Genomic DNA, 20,174 nt, shown 5'->3' on the forward strand with positions numbered 1-20,174 from the left:
CACAGATGAGATCAGGAAGGTCTGTGGAAAGGATGCTGCTAAACAACTTCTGTCCCTTTGTCAAGGCTCCCAGAGTGTGGCTGAAATTACATGCGAGTTCCGCACCCTCGCTGCAGAGAGCGGCTGGAATGACGAGGCCCTTCAGGGAGCATTCCGGAACGAACTCACTGAGACCCTCAAGGATGAGTTAGTGTCCAGAGAGGAGCCTGATGGACTTAACAAACTCATTTCTCTCACTATCTGTATTGACAACTGTCTCCATGAGTGTTGGAGGGAGAGGGGAGGTAGGGTTGCATGTCCCATAACATCTGCTTCAGTGCCTTGCTCACTTTCTCCAACTGCATCACATCTCCAGGCATGTTCTAATCCTGAACCCATGCAGCTCGGCCGGACCCATCAATCTCCAGACGATAGGCAGTGGCGTATCAGTACTAGGAGCTGTCTATATTGTGGCCAGGTTGGTCACCGGGTCTCCACTCGTTCCCTGTGTCCAGCAAAAGAGGGGGCTCAGCAGTAGTTGGGGATATACTATTGTGCCAAATTGCCTGCCCATTTCCCAGACACCTGCTTGAGGCCAATGTTGTGTGGCAGAGCCAGGCTTTTCCTCTGCCTGCTTTCATCGATTCCTGTGCCTACGAGAGCTTTCTGGACCGAGGGGTCGTTAACTTCTCTAGGATAGGGGGCAGCATTTGGAATTTTGGATGAAAAGCATGCCCAAATTCAACTGACAGCTACTCATCCCCAAAAGATAAGATATGCATGTTATTAGTGGATTTGGATAGAAAACACTCTGAACTTATGTAGCAGGCGAAACCCCGAGGACAAACCATTCAGATTATTTTTTTGAGGTCACCCTCTTTTCAATAGGCTTTCATAGGGAATCCAGATTTCCAAGGGACTTGCTTGCAGTTCCTACCGCTTCCACTGGATGTCACCAGTCTTTAGAAATTGGTTGAGGTTATTCCTTTGTGTAATGAAGAAGTACGGCCATCTTGAACGAGGGTAACTTCATGTGTACTGTTTGATAGAGGCGCATGACCAGAAAGCATGCCTCAGTTTGTTTTCTTCCTGTATTGAACACAGATCATCCCGTCTTCAATTTGATCGATTATATAATTTTAAAAATACCTAAAGTTGTATTACAAAAGTAGTTTGAAATGTTTGGCAAAGTTTACAGGTAACTTGAGATATTTTGTAGTCACGTTGCGCAAGTTGGAACCGGTGTTTTTCTGGATCAAACGCGCCAAATAAATGGACAATTTGGATATATATGGAGGGAATTAATCGAACAAAAGGAACATTTGTGATGTTTATGGGACATATTGGAGTGCCAACAGAAGAAGCTTGTCAAAGGTAAGGCATGATTTATATTTTTATTTCTGCTTTTTGTGTCGCGCATGCTGGGTTGAAATGTTTTCTCTTTTGTTTATGGAGGTGCTATCCTCAGATAATAGCATCTTTGCTTTCGCTGAAAAGCCTTTTTGATATCTGACATGTTGGCTGGATTCACAACACGTGTAGCTTTAATTTGGTATCTTACATGTGTGATTTCACGAGTTAGATTTTTATAGGAATTTATTTGAATTTGGAGCTCTGCATTTTCCCTGGGTTTTGGCCAAGTGGGACGCTACCATCCCACATATCCCAGAGAGGTTAATCAGTTGGGTCTGGACACTGTTTCGCTCACTTCACCTCTGGATGCCAACGCTCTCAATGGAAAGCTACTGTTCCTGTTATCCTGCGTCTCTCTGGAAATCACCAGGAAAAGATCAGTTATCACATAATCGACTGTTCTCACTCACCTCTGGGCCATCCATGGTTAAAGCTACACAACCCACAGATTGACTGGTCCACCGGAAGGCTAACTACTTGGCGTACATTTTGTCATTCTAATTGTCTACATTCTGCCCTTCCTCCTGCCTTGTCTGCACCCCAGTCCATTCCAGAACCCCCAGACCTGTCTTCTGTTCCTCCAGAATATCACGGTCTAGCTCCTGTATTCAGTAAGCACCATCTCTGCCGCCTCATCGGCCATACGACTGTGCTATCGAGCTTAAGCCTGGAGCTCCCCTCCCTAGTAGCAGGTTGTATAACCTCTCTCGCCCTGAGCAAGAAGCCATGGAAGAATACATCCAGGACTCCCTGGCTGTCGGACATATCCGGCCTTCCTCTACAGTGGGTGCTGTGTTTTTTTTCGTCAAGAAAAAGGATAGATCACTGAGGCCATGCATAGACTTCCATGGGTTGAACAGTATCACTGTCAAGAACAAGTATCCCTTGCCACTCATCAGTGCTGCTTTTGCCACCTCCATGGGGCCACAGTGTTTACTAAACTTGAACTCCGGAATGCCTACCACCTTGTCCGCATCAGTGAAGGGCATAAGTGGAAACCGGCGTTCTACACACCACTTGGACATTTTCAGTATTTGGTCATGCCTTTTGGTCTCACAAACGCCCCTGCTCTTTTTCAGAGCCTTGTTAATGATGTCCTGAAAGATGTCATTGGGTGTTTTGTTTTTGTCTTTGTGGATTACATTCTTATTCTTTCGAAGGACCTTGAGGCTCACAAGCAACACGATCTCCAAAGGATGTTGGAGAATAAGCTGTTAAGGTCGGAGAAATGTGAGTTTCATGTTTCCTCTGTCCTTCTTGGGTTACATTATTGCTCAAGGACAGCTATGAATGGACCCTGCCAAGGTTAGGGCAGTCACAGAGTGGCCTGTACCTGGTAATCTGAAGCAGTTAGAGCGTTTCCTGGGGTTTGACAATTTTTAGACTATTCATCCGTGACTACAGGCATTTGGCAGCTCCTCTCATCACTGACCTCCATTCCACTGGTCCCCTGAGGCAGAGGCAGCGTTCTTGGAACTCAAGCACCGCTTCACTTCTGCTCCAATCCTTACCCAGAACTCCAGTTCGTCAGAAGCTCCCTCCTTGTGCCTTCTTGTCCCGCAAGCTCTCACCTGCAGAGAAATTGACATGGGTAACCGGGAACTCCTGGTTGTTAAGCTGGCTCTTGAGGAGTGGCGTCACTGGTTAGAGGGTTCGGTCATTCCCTTCATTGTGTGGACGGATCACAAAAATCGAGTCTACATCCAGACCGCCAGGTGGGCATTGTTTTGTTTTTGGAAGATTCAACTTCACACTCACTTATCGCCCCGGATCTATAAACATTATGGCATCGTTGCTGCGGTCTCCTGGGAGATTGAGTCCCCTGTTCGTCAGGCTCAGCTGAACCAGCCGGATCCTAGAAACGCTCTGTTTGTGCCAGATCCAGTTCGTTCTGATCTTCAATGGGCCCATTCTACTCACCTCACCAGTAACCCTGGCATGAACCGGACTGTCGCCTTCCTGCGTCAGCGATTTTGGTGGCCCACCATGGAGAGATACTTGGGAATTAATCTCAGCGTGCTCGGAACAAAACCTCCACCAAACCTCCACCTGGTCTGCTTCATCCTCTTCCCATACTCAGTCGCCCCTGGTCACATACAGCTTTGGACTTAGTCACTGGCCTTCCCCCATCGAATGGTAACTCAGTCATCCTAACTATTATTGACTTTTTTTCTCAAAGTGGCTCACTTCATTCCCCTCTCCAAGCTTCCTTCCTCCCGGGAGACTGTGGACCTGTTGGTATCCCATGTTTTGCAGCTGCATGACATCCCTAGTGACATTGTTTCTGACAGAGGATCCCAGTTTACATCCCAGGTACGGAGAGCCTTCTGCACAGCTCTGGGTATTAAGGTCAGCCTTTCGCCTGGATATCACCCCCAGACCAACAGCCAGACCGAGCGTGCCAACCAGGAGTTGGAAACTGAAACATGCTGTGTGAATTCGGCTAACCCTTCCTCCTGGAGTGCCCAGCTACCCTGGGTGGAATATGCCCACAACACCCTCATCAACGCCTCATCAGGTATGTCTCCCTTTAAGTGTGGCTCTGAGTTACCAACCTCTCTTGTTCCCTGCCCAAGAGGTCGAAGTAGCAGTGCCCTCAGTCCAGGACCACATGCGCTTTTGTCACACCGGGAGGAGGGCCCAGGCTGACCTTTGTGCGTCCACCAGGACCCAATCTCAAGCTAACCGTTGACGTGCTTCAGCCCCAGTCTACACTCCAGGTCAAAAGGTATGGCTTTCATCTAAGTACTTGCCCCTGAAAGTGGTTTCCAAAAAACTAGCTCCCCGATTCATTGGCCCCTTTAAGATTGATTGTGTCATAAACCCCTCGGCGGTTCATCTGAAACTCCCAGACTCTCTCAAAATTCATCCCACCTTCCATGTATCCTTAATTAAACCAGTCTGATCCTGTCCACTCCTGCAGCTGCTCCTCCACCCCCTCGGCTCAACATCGCTCCATCCTGCCTATACTATTCGGCGGCTTTTGGATGTGCGCCGTTGGGGCTGCAGTTGGCAGCATCTGGTGGACTGGGAGGGATACGGGCCTGAGGAGCCCTGCTGGGTGCCCCGTCGTCACATTCTGGATCCCTCCCTCTTCCAGGATTTTCATACCTCACACCAAGACAAGCCGGGCTGTGCGCCAGGTGTCGTCCGTGGAGGGGGGTACTGTCACATCTGCTCCTGCTACGCCCTCTGGTGTTCATCCGGTGTCTTCTTGACCTGCAGTTACTCCCCCTGTTCTCTCTCGCCCTCTTTGTGTGGTTGGAGACAGGTGTGCTGGAGTCAGAGCAGATCCCTACCAGCTACAACTCGTTCCATAATCAAGACCTCTACAAATACTCAGTCCTGCCACTTCCACTCTGCTCAGTCAGTTCATGATTCTAGCCATTTATTATTACTCAATATTCTGTTACTCTGCTGTGCCTGTTCCCGTGCCTGACACCATTTATCCTCTCATTGCAATTACTGCACTCCATACCTCTCATGCATCCCTATTTCCTTATCTGGGTCTGCTCTTGGGTTTCCCTGTGTCACTCTGCTTAACAGGATGTTTCTATTCCGTTCTCCTATAAAACCGTTGGCACTAATGGGCTGTGTGAGTCGACTCAGTGATGGTATTTTAATCAGTAGCATCGAGGTATGGAAGATTATACTGAGCTGGTAGGACCAACTCAAACCTGCACTGGGCACAACGACCCTTCTCTGCTCCTCACTCCTGCATTCAATGTGTGACAATGACTCAGGTAGGATTCATATGCCATGGTTGACTGGTGTGTGTGTGTGTGTGTGTGTGTGTGCATGATTTTGTGCTTGTGTGTGTGTCAATGCTTTCAAAAGTTTGGACACCTACTCATTCAAAGGTTTCTTTATTTTTACTATTTTCTACATTGTAAAATAATAGTGAAGACATCTAAACTATGAAATAACACATAGAATGTAGTAGTAACCAAAAAATGTTAAACAAACCTAAATAGTTTGTGAGATTCCTCAAAATAGCCATCCTTTGCCTTGACAGCTTCATGAGGAAGTCACCTGGAATGCATTTCAAATAAAATTGTATTTGTCACATGTGCCGAATACAACAGTGAAATGCTTCCTTACAAGCCCCCAACAATACAGTCAAGAAAAATCAAACAAATTAAAGAGCGCAGTAAAATAACATTAGCGAGGCTATATACAGGCGGTACCAGTACAGAGTCAATGTGCAGGGGCACCGGTTAGTCGAGGTAATATATATACATGAGTTATGCATATATAACAGAGTAGCAGCAGTGTAAATGGTGGGGAGGGGGGAGGGGGGGGGGGCAATGCCAGTAGTCTGGGTAGCCATTTGATTAGATGTTCAGTAGTCTCATGGCTTGGGGTTAGAAGCTGTTTAGAAGCCTCTTGGACCTAGACTTGGCACTCCAGTACCACTTGCCGTGCAGTAGCAAAGAGAACAGTCTATGACTAGGGCGGCTGGAGCCTGACAATTTTTAGGACTTTCCTCTGACACCGCCTGGTATAGAGGTCCTGGAGAGCAGGAAGCTTCGCCCCAGTGATGTACTGTGCCAAACGCACTACCCTCTGTAGTGTCTTGCGGTCGGAGGCCGAGCAGTTGCCATACCAGTCAACGGTGCAGCTGCCATGCTCTCAACGGTGCAGCTGTAGAACCTTTTGAGGATCTGAGGACCCATGATAAATCTTTTGTCTCCTGAGGGGGAATAGGTTTTGTTGTGCCCTCTTCACGACTGTCTTGGTGTGCATTTTTGGACAAATAACGTCCCCAAAGTAAACGGGCTATTTTGTCAGGACAAGATGCTAGAATATGCATATAATAAAAAATGATCCTGAAGGACAACATTGCGTCAGTGGTCAGCTGGAGACTCTGTGTTTTGTGCGTAATAGACAAATGTGGCCATTGTTTCTCTCTTTCCTACTAAGAAGCCACCTGTCCCGGTAGATATATTATCGAATAGATATTTAAAAAACACCTTGAGGATTGATTATAAAAAAACTTTGCCATGTTTCTGTCGATATTATGGATCTAATTTGGAATATTTTTTGCCGTTGTCGTGACCGCAGTTTCCGGTGGATTTCTCAACCAAACGTGAAGTACAAACGGAGGTATTTCGGCTATAAAAATAATCTTTATGGGACAAAATGAACATTTGCTGTCTAACTGGGAGTCTCGTGAGTGAAAACGTCCGAAGCTCATCAAAGGTAAACTATTTAATTTGATTGCTTTTCTGATTTTCGTGACCAAGCTGCCTGCTGCTAGCTAGGCATAATGCTATGCTATCGATAAACTTACACAAATGCTGGTCTTGCTTTGGCTGTAAAGCATAATTTCAAAATCTGAGACGACAGGGTGATTAACAAAAGGCTAAGCTGTGTTTCAATATATTTCGCTTGTGTTTTCATGAATACGAATATTTTCTAGTCATATTTTTGTCTGTTGCGTTATGCTAATTAGTGTCAGTTGATGACAATTCTTCCGGATCCGGAGGGAGTTCCAAGAGGTTAAGAAGAATGGAGCTTAGTGCGACTATCATTTGTTTTTCAACAGGACAATGACCCAACACACATTCAGGCTGTGTAAGGGCTATTTGACCAAGAAGGACCGTGATGGAGTGCTGCACCAGATGACCTGGCCTCCACAATCACCCGACCTCAACCAAATTGAGATGGTTTGGGATGAGTTGGATCACAGAGTGAAGGAAAAGCAGCCAACAAGTGCTCAGCATATGTGGGACCTCCTTCAAGACAGTTGGAAAAGCATTCCAGGTGAAGCTGGTTGAGAGAATGCCAAATGTGCAAATCTGTCATCAAGGCAAAGGGCGGCTACTTGCTATCTGTTTTACACTTTTTTGTTTACTACATGATTCCATAGCTGGTATTTCATAGTTTCTTCACTATTATTCTGCAATGTAGAAAATAGTAAAAATAAATAAAAACCTTTGAATGAGTAGGTGTGTCCAAACTTTTGACTGGTACTGTGTGTGTGTGTGTGTGTGTGTGTGTGTGTGTGTGTGTGTGTGTATAGAGAGAGTGTGAGGGTTAGCACCCCTTGCATTGCTGAGTGGGGTGCAGATCTGGCTGATGTGGGTTTGCTCTCCAGAGGCGGTCCTCGTAGATAGGCCAGCCTATTAAAAGACAGCAGTAGAACAGCTTAAACTAGATCTGAGGACCCCCAGTGGACCCTGCGTAGGCGAGAGAGAGGCTCTCTCTAGCTAATGCTGCTAAAACTAAGCAGAGCTCTACTACATCATACCAGCCAACCATCTCTAAAGGGAGACACTATATCCACCCAGCACCTGTAATGCCAACACAACACAATGAGACACCCAACCATGTTATACTCCCCTGTCAACCCTAGGGGGCTGTCCTCCAGGTATATGGTAGGTACTACTTCATTACATTAGCCCATCTCATTAGCCCAGTGTGTGGCAGATCCCAGATATAGAGGTGGACACAGCACTTTGGTCCCATAAAACGGCATTCCATCCTTGTCTCTCTCACTGTAATGATTGGGCCATAATTCAACTCAAACGCATATAGATTTACAAGTGATTGATATACTGTACAATTAGGATGCCCGGCCTCACACAGACATGCATGGGCTACACTGACCGGGAATAGTGTTTGCATATGTGCATGGCAACTTTTATGCAATTAAAAGTATACTTACGTGTGCAACCAGACACGCACTCACGACTGAGGAGTGACTAACCAGCCATCCAACCTAACACTGTCAAACACAACTCATTCAAATCTCTCTCTCCCACAAGCAGGTCAATATCCCATCTGCTACTATTTTCTCTCTCTCTCTCTCTCTCTAATCCACACTTCCATCTCTGTCCCCCTCTCTCTCTTTAACCCCTTCATCTCTGCTCATCTCTGATTAAGAGCACATAGCTGCAAAGCCTCATTCACCCTCTGCTATCACAGCTCTGTGTCTGCCTGAACTCTAAGGCAGCAGGACTCACTCTATTCAATTCTTCAGTGGTATCACCCTTCCTCTCCGTGTCAGGCCCTGGGAGAGCCCAGACAAATGAAATGGTTGGACCTTTAGGTCACGCTAAGTGCTAAAGGAAATGACACAATAAAGTGAAACGTAATCCTTCCCTTTGTGCACTGCGATTATTTTTCTATTAAGAGGCATTAGCAACGCGGCAACACTTCTGTCAAGAACAAAACCATCAAAGGTTTAAATCAAAAGCCTGGTGGTGCTGACGTGGTTTGGAAACTCAGCACAGACCGAAAAGTAATGAAATTCTTTTGGTGACAGATAACAAAATATAACAGAGAAATAAAGAACATCTCTCTCCCCACTTGAACAGAATGCTGCTGGTATTATGAGTTTATGAACTAAAAAGAACTGAAACACAAGAGACATTGATGATCATCGTGTTTGAAGGAAGAGACGTACAGCACATGCGGGCTGCATGTGGATAGAAGATTGCAGGTTGGAACTTTGTGTAAACAAACTGAAATAGGGGGTCGAAGCATCCCTATAGCCAGAGCGGCACGTCTTGCTCTTCATTGTAGTCAGAGGGCTAATGTTAATACTATGCATGCCAATCTCTCTTGGCTAAGAGTTGAGGAAAGACTGCCTCACTTCTTGTTTTCATAAGAAACATTAATGTGTTGGAAATTCCAAATGGTTTGCATAGTCAACTTACACACAGCACTGACACACACACTTTGTAAGGATCGACACAGGAGATGAGAAGCAGGTACAGCGAGTGAAGGTTTATTAGCTGACAGACATGAAACGGAACAGGAACAGCGTCTGGACAGGAACACATAACAACAATGAATGCGGACACAGGGAACACCACCGAGGAAAACCTCAAGAGCCAGCTCGGGCGTGACAGCCCGCCGAGCCAGCTTAGGCACCCCAGGTTCCATTGGCGGCGGAATCCAAGCCCGACGTCACCAACAAAACAAAATCAATTATGGGCAGGCTGAGGCATAGGAGCCCAACGAGCCGACTGAAGTATGAAGTGAGATGGGAACCTGCTGAGCCAACCGGGGCAAGGAAACCTCTTGAGCCAGCTAGGGCATGACAGCCCGACGAGGCAGCTTAGGTACCCCCGGTTCCATCGGCGGCAGCCCCCGGGTCCGACATCACCAACAAATCAAAACCCTAAAAAACTCCCTGATGCTTCTTGTAGTGCTGTCTGCCTTCTGTAAGGAACGACGCAGGACATGAGAAGCAGGTACAGCAAGTGAAGGTTTAATAGTTGATGGACATGAAACGGAACAGGAACAGCGTCTGGACAGGAACACATAAGAACAATTCATGCGGACACAGGGAACACCACCGAGGAACAGACAGATATACAGGGGGTAATCAACAATGTGAAGGAGCCCAGGCGAGTCCAATGAGTGCTGCTGCGCGTAATGATGGTGACAGGTGCGTGTAAAGAAGGGTAGCCTGGCACCCTCGAGCGCCAGAGAGAGGGAGCGGGAGCAGGCGTGACACACTTACCCCACCAGACATGCCACCAGGGGTCTTTTCACAGTCCCCAGGTCCAGAACTAATTCAAGGAAATGTACAGTATTATTCAGAGCCATGAGTGCATGGAACTCCCATCTTAAATAGTGCAAGTGAACAGCAAACCTGGTTTCAAAAAACAAATAAAGCAACACCTCACGGCACAACGCCTCTCCCCCATGTGACCGACCTGTGTATGTACTGACATGTATGTCAGTGGAGGCTGCTGAGGGGAGGACGGCTCATAATAATGGCTGGAATGGAGTCAATGGAATGGTATCAACCACATGGAAACCACATCTTTGATGTGTTTAATGCCATTAATGTTTCATGTTTTTAAATGTATATAAATTGTAAAGTATTTTGTCTGTAATGTATTTTTTGTCATGTGTCGGACCCCAGTAAGACTAGCTGTCGCCATTGATGTCGGCTAATGGGGATCCTAATAAATAAAACAAAACACCAGCATCCCATACTGTCTCCATGTACCTCTTCTTAAACCTTAACACACCTACCTATAGGAACCTCAGCCCTTTTCTCTCTAGCTTCTCTAACATCTAAGAATCATATACAGTACAGTAGCTACACAGCTCTATTTTATTTGTCATTTGTCATTTAACCTATAGTTAACTAGGCAAGTCAGTTAAGAACAAATTCTTATTGACAATGACGGCCTACCCGGGCGACGCTCTGCCAATTGGGCGCCGCCCTATGGGACTCCCAATCACGGCAGGATGTGATACAGCCTGGATTCAAACCAGGGACTGTAGTGACGCATTTGCACTGAGATGCAGTTCCTTAGACAGCTGCGCCACTCGGGAGCTCTATCATGTCACACCTCTGTCAGATCCACTCACACTCGTCACAGTGTCACAGTAGAATATATGATGATATCAGGCACCATTCACTGGGATTCAATGAGTAACCAGCAAACATCAGAAGAGACAGGAAGTAATTATAGCTACTGGCAGTATGATGTCACACCTACCCCAGTACCCATCATCACCCAACTGCCCACCCCACTACCCATCCTCACTGACCTGCCCACTGCACTATCCCACTGCTCAGTTAATTAGCCATCGGTCAACAGTCAGTCGAATACAAACACAGGACTGTTCCACCTTCGTCCTTTCTTATACATACACTAAGGGGTTGATTCCATCCTCATCGTGGAAAATCTGCAGTATAGTGCGATTGAAATGTAAGGGTTATTTCCGATTGAGCTGACATATGCAGCAGGAACATTGCCTTTAAATTCCAATCGCGCTATACCGTGGATCAATCAATCAATCAAATGTATTTATAAAGCTCTTTTTACATCAGCCGATGTCACAAAGTGCTATACAGAAGCCCAGCATAAAACAACAAACAGTAAGCAATGCAGATGTAGAAGCGCGGTGGCTAGGAAAAAACTCTAGAAAGGCAGGAACCTAGGAAGAAACCTAGAGAGGAACCAGGCTCTGAGGGGTGGCCAGTCCTCTTCTGGCTGTGCCTGGTTGAGATTATAACAGTACATGGCCAAGATGTTCAAAAGTTCATAGATAACCAGCAGGGTCCAAAATATTATTAAAATGATCACAGTGGTTGTAGAGGGTGCATGAGTAAACGTCCGTTGGCTTTTCATAGCCGAGCATTCAGAGTTAGAGACAGCAAGTGCGGTAGAGAGAGAGAGTCGAAAACAGCAGGTCTGGGACAAGGCCATGCCTCGAACAAAAGAGATCTCAGAGACCTAAGATGAAGAATTGTTGACTTGCATTAAGCTGGAAATGGTTACAAAAGTACCTCTAAAAGCCTTAATGTTCATCAGTCCACAGTAAGACAAATTGTCTATAAATGGAGAAAGTTCAGCACTGTCGCTACTCTCCCTAGGAGTGGCCATCCTGCAAAGATGACTGCTGGAGCTCAGCGCAGAATGCTCAATGAGGTTAAGAAGAATCCTAGAGTGTCAGCTAAAGACTTACAGAAATCTCTGGAACATGCTAACATCTCTGTTTACGAGTCTACAATACGTAAAACACTAAACAAGAATGGTGTTCATGGGAGGACACCACAGAAGAAGCCACTGCTGTCCAAAGTAAACATAGCTGCACATTTGAAGTTTGCAAAAGTGGATTTTCCACAGAGCTACTGGCAAAATATTCTGTGGACAGATGAAAATACAGTTGAGCTGTTTGGAAGGAACACACAACACTATGTGTGGAGAAAAAAAGGCACAGCACACCTAGATCAAAACCTCATCCCCACTGTAAAGTATGGTGGAGGGAGCATCATTGTTTGTGGCTGCTTTGCTGCCTCAGGGCCTGGACAGCTTCCTATCATCGATGGAAAAATGAATTCCCAAGTTCATCAAGACATTTTGCAGGAGAATGTTATGCTATCTGACCGCCAATTGAAGCTCAACAGAAGTTGGGTGATGCCACAGGACAATGACCCAAAACACAGAAGTAAATCAACAACAGAATGGCTTTAACAGAAGAAAATACACCTTCTGGAGTGGCCCAGTCAGTCCTCCCCTCAACCCGATTGAGAAGCTGTGGCATGAATGCAAAAGAGCAGTTCACATCATATCCCAAGAATATTGCTGAACTGAAACAGTTTTGTAAAGACGAATGGTCCAAAATTCCTCCTGACCGTTGTGCAGTCTGATCCGCAACTGCAGAAAACGTTTGGTTGAGGTTATTGCTGCCAAAAGAGGGTCAACCAGTTATTAAATCCAAGGGTTCACATACTTTTTCCACCCTGCACTGTGAGTGTTTACACGGTGTGTTCAATGAAGACATGAAAACGTATAATTGCTTATGTGTTATTTGTTTAAGCAGACTGTGTTTCGTCTATTGTTGTGACCTAGATGAAGATCAGATCAAATTGTATGACCAATTTTTACAGAAATCCAGGTATTTCCAAAGGGTTCACATACTTTTTCTTGCCACTGTAAACCCAGACCCATTGTAGGCAGTTATTGGTCCTGGTACTGACCCGACCCTCTGATCCACTCCTGATAGGATCAGCTAGCATGACAGATCCAGAACCCCCCCCCACTGTTGTTTGCAACAGAGCTGTAAGATCATAATCCTTCTTCTCTCTCCTCAATGGAAATGGTACTGCTGTTATTGTCACAGCAGCAGGGTGCACTGCTGAGAGCCTGTAGCTCACAGGCTGACTGGCTGGCTGGCTGGCTGGCTGACTGGAGTGGATGGGTAGTACAAGAGTGCACAAGACAACCTACTACGTGGATGTGCATGTTTAGAATAGGGCCTGAGATTATGTAAATTAATGCATTTTACGGAAATTATATTCAGAGGCATTGGGTAATCATTTCACGGGATATAATGTTAATTCTTACGGAGTTAACATTTAGGTAGGCCGTGCTAGGTGTGATTTATGGAGTGCGCTGTTGCAGTGTTGCATACGTGTGTACCCAAATCCAACAGGCAACAGGGAACTCGTTTATCATAACACAGGGTTGGGTGGTGGCATTTTACACACAGAGACATGTTACATCATAATAAGCCCTCATGCTCTTGAAGTGCTCTCTGGTTGATCTTTTGATAACTGCGTACAGTGTCATCACACCACAAATCACTCTGCCTACTTTCAATATTTGTGCTTTACCTGTTTATACAACACCTGCAGACTCACAGAGGACAGGCACACACACAAGTATGAGTGCAAACAGTCACACAAAAGGAATAGGTCTTCTATACTACACAAGAGAGAAACATTCATATTGACTACAGTTAAATAATGAGAGAGAGAAGCCACATGGAAAACATTGATCATAGGAAGCATGTAAAGGACAACAGAATGTCAATCAGCCTGAGTTTATTAATAGTCTATCAATGAGGTTCAATTAAAAAGAGGAGCAGTACTAGTATGGGATTCAATTTCCTAATAGAATAAGATTGTATTAGTATCGTTTATCGTATCGTTTGTACATATGCAAATGTACGACTCACAGCCAGGGTTGGGGAGTAACTGATAACATGTAATCTGATTACAAACAAAATTATATTTTCAGTTACGTTGCCTGCAAAAAAGATTGTAATCAGATTACAGATACTTTTTGAAAAAAATAGAGGATTACTTCTAAATTCTGAAAGGATGTTAGTGAAAAAATATATTATGACACCTTTCTGTTTTCTCAATGACATTCAATTCAGCACTGAAAAATGGCACAAGTTTGTTCCACCTGAGCGAGCATGACCACAAGTCAGAGACCCCTATGATGACACACCAAAATAATGTGTTTGATGGATTATTTTTGTCTTCTTCGAATGCCTCTTAAAGGGAAAGTAATCTAAAAGTAATCTTAAAGTAATCAGATTACGTTACTGAGTTTGGGTAATCCAAAAGTAATGTTACCGATTACAATTTTGGACAGGTAACTAGTAACTGTAATGGATTACATTTAGAAAGTAACCTACCCAACCCTGCTCACAGCAGTGTGCACGCAAAACCCCATACAAGCTTGCACAAATACCTGCGCACACGTGCTGGACAGTAAACACACGCATGCTGAGGAACACTTGACAGTTGTAACAACAGACACAACCACAATACAACCAAATTACCTGGTCACTGTGGAGGGGAGTCGCATAGCCACTTCCTCCTGATATATTTAAAGAACAACTGCACTTTGATGTGGCCTCACTTTAGATTTGGTAAAATTAAGAAATGCTAGGTGCCATGACTGAATTGTCTTGTGTGTGTGTTCGCAGGTTGGAAGAGTTAGACAAATAATTTAGTCAATTAGCTTCAGTCGGCTGGTGTGCAATCGTGGCAAAATTGATTTGACTTCGGATAGCCTATCTCCGGGACTAGTTAGGGACCGTCGATACATTACACAATGAAAATTAGACATTTTTATGTCGCAAACCTTGCAGTTTTGTCATGAAATGCTATCCAAATTTGTATAAGAATTTCTACAATTTATAGTTCGTTTGAGGTTTTAAGTCATTGAAATTTTGAGCTATTGGAATTTAATATATTGTCGCATGTACATTGTGTAATTTACCAATGGTCCATATCTAGCCCCATAGTGATATCCAAAGTCAACCAAAATGTACCACTATCGGGTCACCTAAAGCTACACTCCGAATTGATGATTACGATGCAGTCAAGACCACAAGTCTCACAAAACTCAATTTTGGACGAGACTGACTTGATGACCAACATGATCCTATTTACACTTTGTAGCGTGGCCAATTTTGACAGTAGAATAACGGTCTCTGACTCATATCGACGCCACATAGGCTAATATCTAAATGAGAAGTTGTTTTTTAGGGGGGCAGTTGCTCTTTAAGGTAGACATACGGACACACGCTTCAAATTAACGCAACAAAACAAAATGGTGTAAGTAAAAAAATAAATAAAGGCCTTATTGGTATGGGCATGATTAAGCCATTGTTTTCTATATTTTTGTTGTTGTTACTGTGGGACCATAGTATATAATTAATAACAGCTGTTACTTTGTAATGTGTCACACAATTGGCCATCCATAGTGCTTTGATTACACCAGCCCAATCAATTCCACTGATGCTGTTATTGATAACAAGACACTCCTCAACAAGAGCTCTGGTGATGATGTCACAGGGGGGGGGGGGAAGCACCGCCTTTGGTTGTGAATGAGGTATAACTGATGTAACACCTTAATGAGCATAACATATTTCACTACTATTTTAATTGACTGGAATAGTCATCGTTATAAACATCCCATTGGCAGATAAACTGCATCAACGAATCACCTCCGGATTAGAACCCACTCCGGTGACATAACGCACACATGCAGCCTAAATGACCATGATGTCTTACCAACTCAGAATGCTCTGTGCTCTGGGCCCCCCACTGAGAAGCTCTGGTTAGGAGTGCATATTGACAGTCCATCAGATCCAGTGTTACCACACAAACACTCACTGAACCAAAGGTTGCTGTGTGATGCCCAGCCAGAGGAAGGGCACGTAACTCAGGAGAGTGAGATGGGGTGAGGGTTTTCACCCTTCCACCCCAACAGAGGCTCTCTATCCCATCTGCTGGATTCATTTCGATTGGACCTAAAATAGGTGACCGGGCGGTTGTTGCTCTTTGGTGTACTTTGATACCCTTGGTCCCCTGAGTTTATCTATCAATCCATAGGATCAGAGGTGGATTGACATTGGGATTAGTATGGAGAGGGCTCGTGTTGTGTGTTTAGTCCATAGACGGATGGGGCGGGCCGACTCACTGTGAGTGAATCAACTGGAGCCTCTCAGTCTGAACGATGACCCTAATCTGTGTCCATTATGAACATTCCCCCACACCAGTCCCTCCCAGAGCATTACATGGGGGAATACAGAGGTTAAACACACGCTGCCATGTGCTGTTGATCCAGTACTGTAGGCCACCACAATGACTTTTGTGACACAGGAGTTGCATTACATCTTTCCCTATTAAAATCGTATATTTCATTTGGGAAAATCTTAGAGCATGGATGAACACATCTAATGTTGAAACGACTGTCAAGAAACACAAATCTGATCTGCATGAAGTTTCCCTAAAACAGATGTTGAGTGGTCATAGCCTACACGTGTACCAAGCCAGTGGACGTGCTGGGGTCTTGTCTAGTTGGTCTGAGTGTTAAGTGTGAATGAGGCCATGGGGTAGGGCGACCAGACGTCCCCGATTTCTTGGGACAGTCCCCGATTTTAGTGAGCTGTCCCCAACCAGAGCTGTCCCCAGAAATGTCCCCGATTGGCCCTCAGAAAGAAAAAAGCAACTCTGGAGTTAAATTGAGTCTGATATTTCGATAATCCAACACTGTATCCAATCAGATTTGCATGTAAAAGTGTTGTCTGTCCCTGTACCAAACTTGTTTGCTCCCGTGGCTTCGCCATAGCCCTTTTATGAGAATGTTCAGCCAAACATTTGATCAGTGATACATTTTAACCACTGAACCAAACTTGAAAACTACTAGATAGTCTAGGATGGGTAATTCATCTCTGTGTTAAAATTACTACAAGTATTTGAAAGGACTATAGTGAAAATGTATTAAATATAGTTCCATGACATTGTTTTTATAATTTTTTTCGCACCGCTAGCTACAACAGAATATGTACCCGGTTTTCATATCCAAAATTTGGTCACCTTACCGTGGGGCATGTTTCTGTGCTCTTTCTCTCTCTCTCGCTCTCCCTCTGTGTGTCTGAGTCAGGTCCAGGGCACACTGTCAGCTATGGGAGCCGCTCTCACATTAAAACCCCCCAGGGCAGAAATCAGGATCCTGGACTCACTCCTCCATTTACACATGTGCAAGCTAGCGCCTATGCAAACGACCCAACCACACAGAGACATTCGTCCATTAAAACAGTGACCTTTCAGAGGTGATCTGTGAGGGAGGCTGTGGAAAGTCGCTGTGCGGTCGGTCGTCATGGAAACAACCCTGTGGTAGTATGCAACCGGTCAGTGTGACCGTGCTGCTTGTTAAATCATGTTAGCTGTGCTTCAGGGTAAATGACTCCTATGGGCCTCTGCTAGTTTAGTATACTAACTGTACTGCAGTCTACGTAGTTAGAGTTGATAGCTGTCATTAAAACATAATTGAAGTGATTTGTGTATCAAACCCCTTTAGCAAACACTGGCCTTGAGTGTGTTTGTATACATGCGTGGATGTGTTTAATGCTGTGGGATAATGAGGGTCTCATTAACTATGCCCACCCCATTGTCCCTGGGGCCCCAAAACTAACCACTGCTAGATTGTATCTTCAGTAATACACACACACACGCACACACAGCTGTGAAACATCCTCCACTCTCCCCAAACTCCCTTTTGTCGTTCCTGTGACAGTATGTTTGTGTGGTATAGTAACTACACACACCTCTACACTCGCCCACAAACACACAAGTTAGCTCGTACACATGGGTACTTACATTAAATCACACACACACACACACACACACACACACACACACACACACACACACACACACACACACACACACACACACACACACACACACACACACACACACACACACACACAGCAGTCCCTGCATGGAGCCCCTCCCAGAGTAGAGTACAGTCAGCACCATTTAACCTCTCTTTAGATGTGAATGTTACTGTGGACTTCACTGCAAACTATCTGAACCAGATGACCCCAGCCTCTGCTCTCCGGATGGGGGCACCAGCCAGACACGATGCCCCATGGAGGGTGGGGGGGCAAGCCAGCCAGCTGCCCCCACAGGAGGCTCTGGCCAAAGGCAAAGGCCAGGGTCAGCCTGCCTGCAGCTGCAGGCTGAGAGAAATAATCTATCACAACATCTGATGTAAGTGGAGATTGAGCAACAGTTCCTCTGAAGAAAGAGAGCCATCAACAGAAAAAAGACATAAAAACGTTGACTAACAGACTAGAGGGTTTTAACACTTCTCTAAGAGAGAGAGAGGGTTTCAGAGCTGAAGCAGAGAAGGCCGTTGGACAGGGAGAGGAGAGGGTCATGGGTTCACATCCCAAGATGTTTGAGTGCTGCAGTCGTGCCCTTGTGTCAGAGACTGTACAGTGTAAGTGATTCAATCAGGCTAAAGCATGGAGACGGTGCCCTGCCAAACTATTAGTTGATGTGAGATAGAGCTCTGTAACAGGGACAGCAGCTCAGGGAGCTGACACCAGACAGGTGAAAGTGAGAGAAAACAGGTCGTGCCTTTTTCTCTGCACTCCTTCATTGTATAGCGTTCTTGTCTTCCTCTCACTCTCGCTCACTCTCACTCTCTCTCTCTCTCTCTCTCTCTCTCTCTCTCTGCATCTTTTGAGGCTGAGCCACTGGCCTGGATCTCACACAGCACCAACCAACTCCTACTTTGACCCACTTTCTCCTGGACTAAAATGTAACACACCGTCGACAGGCTGCAGGGCCAAGGAGAAGAACCAGAATTGTCTCGTTCCATCTTTTATGACTACAGGCAAACGGCAGAAAAGAACCAGGCAGGGAAACAGGGAAACAGACTCTACAAACTGAGCAGTGAATAGAAGAAGTGAAGTGAGAAGGACTAGCAGTCCAAAAGAAAAATCTGTCAGACCAAGACAAATATTAGTCACTTGTATAATCATTAACTATAGTTCTGTGACTACAACGATATCACAAACCATGGTTGACTTTTATACGGTTTAACTGGCCAGAGGGATAACATTCAGCGACAATGGGACACGTAGTTAAATCGGCCGAAGAAAAAAGTATGAGAAACAGCCGAGAAGGAGACATGACAACACTTTATTCTCAACCATGTGGCAGAAAAAGACAGAGAGGATCAGGCCACAGATCAAGATACAAAGAAAAAGACAGAGAGGATCAGGCCACAGATCAAGATACAAAGAAAAAGACAGAGAGGATCAGGCCACAGATCAAGATACAAAGAAAAAGACAGAGAGGATCAGGCCACAGATCAAGATACAAAGAAAAAGACAGAGAGGATCAGGCCACAGATCAAGATACAAAAAAAAAGAGAAGTCACACCACAGTTAAGACTGACGGTCCAACATGGCGCGCTTTGTCCCAGTCTGGTAAACCACAAGTTCCAACCCTGACAATGACCATGATCAACTATAAGTTATATCCCTAAGCTTGGCTGTGAGGTCGAACATCTGTAGCACATGTGCGTAACACGAGAAACTGACGATGCATACAAGAAAACACACTAGACACACAGGTCAGACGCAACACACACGGAACACGATGAACACACACACACTCACACGCGTAGATTAACTGAGGACAAGCTAAACACATACTGACTGTACACACCTCACACTGTTCTACCCAGGTCAAACCAATTCTCTCACTTACCATCTCTACTTGCCGGGGGTCCAGTTGGGTGGGTGCCGAGGACTGCACAGCAAAGTGGATCTTCCTGCTCTCCTTGCACTCGTCCCCAACCTCATCCGACGCAGAGGGATCCATGGCTGTGTCTGTGTCCCAGGGGGGTCTCTCTCTCACCGGGCACCAAGCTCTGCTCCACTAGGCTCCCTGGAGGAAGGTCCCAACACAACACACTGTACAGCAGTCCTGCTTCTGCTGGGTCTACCTCTCACTCTCTATATATATATACACACACCTCTCTCCCACTGTCTCCCTTCAAAAGTTCTCTTTGTTTATCTTTGTCGCTCTCCTCTTTCACTCACGGTCAGCTATTTCTCCTATCCTTTATCTCCCCTGTTCCCTCCCTTCTTCCTCTCTGCCTGTTTCTGTCTGACACTTACTCTTGTTTGACGTTCTAGGTGATGTGTGTTTATCTCTCTCTCCTCCCTCTCTTTCCCTCGCTCACAACCTGTGCAAC

General features: G+C 45.4%; 1 protein-coding gene across 1 annotated transcript in view; it reads right to left on the bottom strand.

Annotated features, from left to right (window-relative positions):
* LOC139421153 (protein phosphatase 1 regulatory subunit 1B-like) overlaps positions 1-20,174 on the bottom strand; it is a 31,903-nt gene extending 11,729 nt beyond the window's left edge. The window contains exon 1 of the mRNA XM_071171759.1: positions 19,685-20,174. Coding sequence (XP_071027860.1) covers positions 19,685-19,798 — 114 coding nt within the window. The 5' untranslated portion in view covers positions 19,799-20,174. The remainder of the gene's footprint in view (positions 1-19,684) is intronic.

The sequence above is a fragment of the Oncorhynchus clarkii genome, chromosome 12 (assembly GCF_045791955.1).
Source record: "Oncorhynchus clarkii lewisi isolate Uvic-CL-2024 chromosome 12, UVic_Ocla_1.0, whole genome shotgun sequence".
Classification (NCBI taxonomy): domain Eukaryota; kingdom Metazoa; phylum Chordata; class Actinopteri; order Salmoniformes; family Salmonidae; genus Oncorhynchus; species Oncorhynchus clarkii.